This window comes from Cottoperca gobio, chromosome 13 (assembly GCF_900634415.1).
Source record: "Cottoperca gobio chromosome 13, fCotGob3.1, whole genome shotgun sequence".
Lineage (NCBI taxonomy): Eukaryota > Metazoa > Chordata > Actinopteri > Perciformes > Bovichtidae > Cottoperca > Cottoperca gobio.
Window position 1 is genome coordinate 9,979,989 of NC_041367.1, and position 7,843 is coordinate 9,987,831.

The 7,843-nt window shown below is 38.9% G+C and overlaps 1 protein-coding gene across 1 annotated transcript; it reads right to left on the reverse strand.

The window, feature by feature from the left end:
• Positions 1 to 210: 210 nt before the first annotated feature.
• Positions 211 to 3,891, reverse strand: chchd2 (coiled-coil-helix-coiled-coil-helix domain containing 2). Its single transcript, XM_029446278.1, has 4 exons — positions 3,703 to 3,891; positions 2,320 to 2,596; positions 1,543 to 1,771; positions 211 to 566 (listed from the first exon to the last, which is right to left on the reverse strand). The coding sequence occupies exons 1-4, from the start codon at positions 3,750 to 3,752 to the stop codon at positions 556 to 558; spliced, it is 567 nt and encodes a 188-aa protein (XP_029302138.1). The 5' UTR covers positions 3,753 to 3,891; the 3' UTR covers positions 211 to 555.
• Positions 3,892 to 7,843: the final 3,952 nt, after the last annotated feature.

The window sequence follows — 7,843 nt, forward strand, 5'->3', positions numbered from 1 at the left end:
GAGAGAGAGAGAGAGAGAGGGTTGTCCTGCATTACCAACAGTACTCCTTCACACGCAACATTTAACTCGTAGAGTCGCCTTGAGACTGACTGAGTGACATGACAGGTGCGGGACCCCTATGGCTTTTATTTAAAGAAACTGGATGTAAAAATGGAAACGTTTCTTAGAAAGTCCGTAAAAATAAACAGGAAGTGAAAGAAATGAACAATGTTTTTATGATTCGAGTACTTTATTGTTTTAAAACCTAAACTGCAGTTACAAGTTATGATGATTTACATATGCAGTTCAGCAATTTAAATTAAAAGCACTAAAGCTAATGAAAAACACTGACAACTGAAATCAACATGCAGCAAACATATAAACATTATTTATACGACTATTACTACAAACTCTGCAGAACTGTCCTGAGAATGAACACAATGATAATCAACTGTCAAAATGTCAAAAGCATATTTATTGATTTTTCCTGAATTGACACCCTATTAGTATTCTTCAAGCATGGCTGCTTATTTCAGTTTGTGTGCACTCGTCACTCTCCAGGTGTTTGTCTCAGTCTCATGAAAGACCTGTGGAGAAAAGAAACATTTAGTTAGACAAGTTTTCATACTTTCCATCATTTTAAATAATTGATTTGGCAAATTTAAAAATCCTACAGTACAAGATGGTTATAGGAAGCATTCAGAAAGCCTTTAAGGCTGCACCTCCTTATGGCCACACTGTGTATTGCAACACATTACACCAGATCCATGATGCCAAGTCATGCTATGTCATCTGGATGACTTGGAGCTTATGCAAAGCCTCCTCATTTGGCGGTGTTAAAATCAAGTATTAAAAGTAGAGCAAAAAACAAGACTGCAGAGACAATGGGTTGCATTGCTGAAGAACCGAAACAGATTTTCATTGTTTTGAACAACAAATGTCTGTCTATTCGATATAAAATTAGAGTGTGTCATTCTTTCAAAACAAAAACAACAATACAATTACATAAGTGGTCCAAGACTGCACTGTTGGACTGCCAGATTAGGCATGTGACGATATGAACATTTCATGTAAGGATTACCCGGGCCAAAATACTCACGATATTATAATAATCATTAAAATGTCCTTAAAACTCTTAAAATGTCACTAAAATATCCTAGAATTACTTTGACCTATATTTTGTTAAGAAACTAATATGTTTAGTTCATCACTAATATTACACACACCTATTTTCTTTAGTGAGCATCCTTTTTTTGGTGAAAAACAAACAATCTTAAGGTAATCATAAGATTAATTAAAAATATAATAACATAATGTTTTTTTTTTTTTTTAAATCAGGCTTTTCCCCACTTCTCTGTAATGAATGCGAGCTACACAGCTTTTTCAAGTCATGTATGAGAGGATATTCACTATTATCTCAATAATGGAACTCCACCATGATCAACTTATTGTTAGGGTTTCTTTATGCCGATCCACTACCAAATCTTATATCGTCACATCCCTATGCCAGACACATATCAACAACCAATAAACCCATTTGTAATCTAATTTCACTCAACTCACCATAAGAGGACTTGCACTGCTTCAGCACCTCACTGAAGCCCTCACAGAGCTTGAAGTCGCTCTGGTTTTGGGCACAATCGATGAACTGTTTGAGCTCATAGGAGCAGGCCTGATTCTGCTGAGGGGCCTCCTGCTGGTACATGGACTGTGGCTGCTGCTGGTACATGGACTGTGGCTGGTACATGGACTGTGGCTGCTGCTGGTACATGGGCTGAGCCTGGCTTGGCTCCTGAAAGACATGGCAGAGGATGGGATCATTCACACATCTACTGTACGCATGATATTTAGATAGTTTGTCCATAAAATATCCATAAAATATTGAAATGGCTAACATGGTGATGTGTCAAGTAAGTGTCAAAATGGCTGAAGATGTCTCTATGTCAAGATAAATTACATATGGCTAAACTTTATATGCTTCCCTTGAATATTTTTTATTTTATTTGTTATCAAATGACAAGAAAAAAGAGCACAATGGAGTCAGTCAACACACAAATACATTAATAACCTACGATGGATACCCAGGTAAATGTAATATGATGATTGTGTACATGGTTTACAGTAATCTGATTTCCCTAATCACACAACATAAATTGGTAGCCTAAGCGCTAACATCCGAGGAGTGATGTTTGTTCATCACTACTTTGCCTCCTCCACCAACCCCCAAACACTCCTGTTTTTTTTGCTACAGCTACCTATCTACCATGTGTCAGACACACTAATCTGTTCTACCTCGAGGCTATTCCAGTCCTATGACCGGCTAAACACCAGTTTATTTACCTGGTATGTGACGTCTGGCTTGGCAGACTCCGACTGTCCTCCTCCACCTCCTCCAGTCATGGCGTGGCCGATGGTGTGTCCTACGGCAGAGCCGACTGCCACCCCGGCGGCTGTCGTCGCCATCTGGGCAAACATACCAGGCTGCCTGGGTGCTGCAGCTGGAGCACCCACAGCAGACGGAGGAGCGTGCATTGGCGCCGGGGCATAGGAGGGAGGGGGTGCAGCCCTGGCCATGGGTGGTGGTGCAGCCCTGGCCATGGGTGGTGGTGAAGATCGGCTGCAAAGAGAAACACAATTTAAGACACAATAAAGAACTGACAGTGTTAGAGCCGCATGATTCTTAAAACTACATTTTACAAGTCTGTGGATTAAATCAACTAATCAATTAGTCGACTAAAATCATTAATCAAATCATACAGACTAAGAATTTCTTTTTTCGAGGACAGCCCTAGCTGGTTGTTTCAAAGTAGTTTGATATATGTTTTAATTAATGTTAATGTTCAAGAGGGCCAAAAACATCAATTCTCAAGAAAAGAAGTCTCTGCAAATATATAAGTCTTCATATCTTCATCAGGGTTTAAGTTTGACAATGGGAAACCTCTGAGTTTAAAATTATTTACATATATCAAACACATCTAAGCAATATGATTATTATATAAAGGTTATTCAAAGTGTGGAATAGAGTGATACAACAGAAAATATCAGTGCTATTACAAACCAGTGTGAAAACTGTATGTGACATATGGTGTCACTTGAGGTCACTGATATAAGGCTTAAGTTTGACGTTACATAGTAATACAGACAACATGTAACAAAGTCAGAAGAAACAGAAACAAGGAAAACATTTAAGATGTATCCTTATTATTGTACACTGAACAAAACCCCATATGGTATCAACTAGATATAAGCCTGTAATATAAACTGTGGCTTAACACAAATAAAGTCTCGAAGAACGTCACAATTTAGCTGGAGGATAAAGGGAAACTGATTCAAGTCGTCTGTAGTTTTGAAATCCACAGTTATAAAATGTTTTATTTGACGTTGTAATGCCATACAATAGGCAACATTAAAATATCATGATGCAGATTAGCCTTTACACAACATACACACTGTGACCTTCATTATTTATCAATAACTTTTGAGCAATCACCAGTTTCCTGGTACAAAAGGAAAACTTTAAGATGTACAAAAATAATCATTATGAGTAAGTAATAGCTGCTAATATAATAGGCAATATCCCTGACTAGCACTAGCACTAGCACTAACATATGTAACTCTGACGCTAGCCGGCTAAACTCGCTAGCAGCCACATTCTCGCTAGCAGTCAGCATTTTCACTAACGGCTTTAACAGCTTTTATTAAATGTTAAATATCAAATGTTACCCGGCTGGAGAGGCCATCCTGGATGTCCGGCTTCTGCTTCCTCTCGGCATTTTTAAATGGTGAGTATAAATGTGAGTTTGCTGGCTGAAAACAACAGACAGTTATAATATGTCGACCTTTAGCTGGAACCAAAAAGCTCTGTTAACGGTCTCTGCTGGAACTTTCTGTGTGTTACAGCAATTGTCTCTCGGGTAACTTCCGGTATGACGCAAACAACAAGGACGCTTTCCTCAGTTACAGGTAAGTAGCCTATATATTATGTCATATACATATATAGAGTATTAATGGAAGACTGGATGAAGAAAAAAATAAGATCAATTCTGCATCTGCTGAATGTTAATGGCAATGTACTTAAATTAGATTAGTTTACTACTATATATAACTTTATAACTATATAAAATCTTGTCTCATATATGATCACATCCAAGACAAGGGGATTGACTTCATGTGTCTTACTGAGACCTGGCATCATATTTTGCCCTAAATGAAGCCTGTCCTTCTGGCTATAATTACCTGGAGAAAGCCCGCCGTACTGGTTGCGGTGGCGGCTTAGCCATAATACACCGCAATGACCTCAAATTGACCCCAATCTCTCTGCCTGACCTGTCCTCATTTGAATGCCTTGTATTTAAATGCAAACCCCCCTTCCCCATGACTATTCTCCTCATCTACCGCCCACCCAAGCCAAACCCGGCATTCATCTCAGAGATAAATGAACTTCTCACTTCACTCTGTACCACATCTGCAAATACTGTCATACTTGGGGATTTTAACATTCACATCGACACCCCCTCCCGCCACCCTGCAGCTGAGTTCTTACAACTACTAGACATTCTCAACCTAAAACAACATGTTGATGTCCCCACACACACCAGGGGGCACACGCTCGACCTGGTCATCACTGACTCAGTCCCCATTAAAAATCTGTTGGTGTACGATCTGGGAGTCTCTGATCACAAGGTCATCTCAATGGAATTGAAATTGTCTCACCAGACCAAGCCCAAACGCCAAATTCACTTCAGAAATCTTAAAAATATCAACACAGACATCATGACGTTGGACCTCCAGCAAATCCCCTCTGCAAACTTTACAACAGTCAGTGAATCAGTGGATTTCTACAATAGAACACTGAGCAATATCCTGGATCTCCACGCTCCGGTGAAAACTCGGACAGTCACCTTCTCACGCTCAGCCCCCTGCTTCACTTCAGAGCTACGGAACATGAAGGCAGCTGGGCGTGTACTGGAGAGGCGTTTCACAAAATCTGGACTCAGTGTTCATAGATTAGCCTTTCAAGAACACCAAAAAGCCTACTCAGAGTCACTCAGAAACGCACGGACACAGTTCTACTCCAATATCATCAATAAAAACCCTGGAAACTCCAAGCAGTTGTTCTCCACCATAAATCATCTCCTCAGACCACAAACTCTTTCACACACCGACACCACAGAAGAGCAATGCAATAGCTTTATTACTTTCTTCAAAACCAAAGTCGACACCATCCGCTCTTTTCTCTCCAGCTCCTCCGCTCAGTCTGTCCCTGCTGTCAACCCACAGCCTGGGATTTCCCCGCCTCTTCGCGTCTTCTTGGAGATCTCTCAGCAAGAGGTTGAGAATGTCATCCGCAGGATGAAACCTTCCACAGCCCTGGTAAAATCCAACATTTGTGTTCTAAACCCCCTGATCACCCAAGTCATCAACCACTCACTCCAGACTGGTCATTTCCCATCTTCTTTAAAAACTACCAGTCATCAGACCACTTCTCAAAAAACCCACCTTAGACCCGTATGTCCTCACCAACTACAGGCCCATCTCCAACCTGCCATTTTTATCAAAGGTATTGGAAAAAGTAGTTGCAGTCCAGCTTCAGGACCATCTCAAAGCCAACTGCCTCTTTGAGAAATTCCAGTCCGGTTTCTGCAGCGTTCGACACGGTCAACCATCAGATCCTCCTTCAGCGCCTCCACTACACCATCGGACTCTCTGACTCCGCCCTGAGCTGGTTTCAGTCCTACCTCTCTGGAAGAACAGAGTATGTATCCTTGGGAGGTGCAAGTTTGCAGATACACCCAGTAACCTGTGGTGTCCCTCAAGGGTCAGTTCTTGGCCCCCACCTTGTTCACCCTCTACACTCTGACCCTTGGCCGTGTCATCAGCCAGCATGGAATACCATTCTATTGCTACGCTGATGACACACAGCTATATATAAAAACCGACCCGTTGCCACATGTAGCCCCACTGTCGACATCTTCATCATCATCATCATCATCATCATCATCATCATCATCATCATCATCATCATCATCATCATCATCATCATCAACATCATTAAACTCCTGCCTTGAGGAGATAAAGGCTTGGATGAAAGAACATTTCCTTCAAATAAATAGCTCAAAAACAGAGGCTATTTTAGTTGGCACATCACAAGTCCAGTCTTCCCCCATAACCCACATCACTTCTTCTCGCCTTAATACTGTATTAAGGCGATTCAAAACATTCCAATGTTATTTATTCAGTTATTAAAAAATAATCTAGATAACATGCCATCACCTAAATAACAAAATATAAGACATGAGGATTTTTTATTTACTCAAAAGATGTAATTATACATCTATTAGGCAATATTTGGTAACTACAATGTACCCTGGTTTAAGGAGGACACTTAATCTAAAAAATATGAAAAAAACAAAAACAAAATTCCTGAAATGTCCAATTCCTTCAAAACATAAAGAAATACATTTCAAAAATGCAAACAACATATATCATTCAAAAGAATTCATTATAGTTGATGTAGATAATTGCCACATATGGCATGCTGCACAAATGTAGAAACAACTCAACGCCTGCTTTATGCTTGTGATACGACTCATTGAAATCCTTACATGATTGGCTGAGCTCCAAATCCATAAATATAGAATCCTTCTATTTTTAAAACGAGCAGTTAGGAGTAATCTTGAAGGACAAATATATTATTTTTTCTATTGTTACCTGGTGTAACCGCTCAAGTTATCCCATGTGTTGTGCCTAAAATTACAATACAATAATAATAATAATAATAATAATAATAATAATAATAATAATAATAGAAGTCAAATGTTTTTGTGTGCTCCACAAAAGCCTTCCATTTTCTTTAGTTTTGTTTAATAGATATAACATATTTTTAAGAAAGGTGAACTAGGGGTTCTTTACACAGCAAAGTTGGATTAGTGTCTTAAATGAGGTCTTATTTATGTAAATATTATTGAGTAATACATCTGTGTTGGAGATGTAGCTCACATTGTACTTCAGAAGTGAGTTTAAATAATTTATTACAAACATATCTTGGGTTATTTTTTTAAATGGACCTGCAACACTTAATGAAGTTACACTTTCTCATACTGTAATGTTGCAACGTCCTTATGTCTAAAGGACAGATGTACTCCAGTATAAATTGATCAACCTAAAGGAAGCACCCACGCCTTGCAACCCACTCAGTTCAGACTTTCTATCAGACTGACTCAAAATATCCTGAAGCTCGGCTGCAAAGAGAAACGCAATTTAAGACACAATAAAGAACCGACAGTGTTAGAGCCGCCTCCTCTCAGTCGACTAAGATTTCTTTAGTAATTGTTTAATGCTGAATTACTTATTTCCAAGAAACATTTGAGCACATCTCTGGTAAACACAAGATTTAAATTGGTGCTTTTGCATGATTATTTGTGGAGAAACTACATAAATATCCTCCACAGTTAGTCCCAAAATTGTCCTGAAGCAGGAGGGCTGAAAGAACATTCAGGGGAACACAGAATGGTAATTAAACAGTCATTGCAAGGCTGTCTAAATCTGATAATGATGTAGCGACCAATATTGTAATTTTTGTTGTTGCAGCTGTTTTTTAACATAAACACAATTTTTTTATCAGGGATCCCTAAATTGTGTCCGGAATATTTACAAGGTGGGACATATTATAGTTGACAAATAAACTTCTCGGTGTTTTCTCGTAGACAAAATATGTTATGATAAACATGTTTTTGCCATTTCTGTAATGCAATTTTTCTTTTTACTTTTTGGCCAATATATAATTTACATCAATACCAATATATCTGTAATAGGCTAATATGGGCTGATACACCATGAATAATGAACAATACATTACACAAAA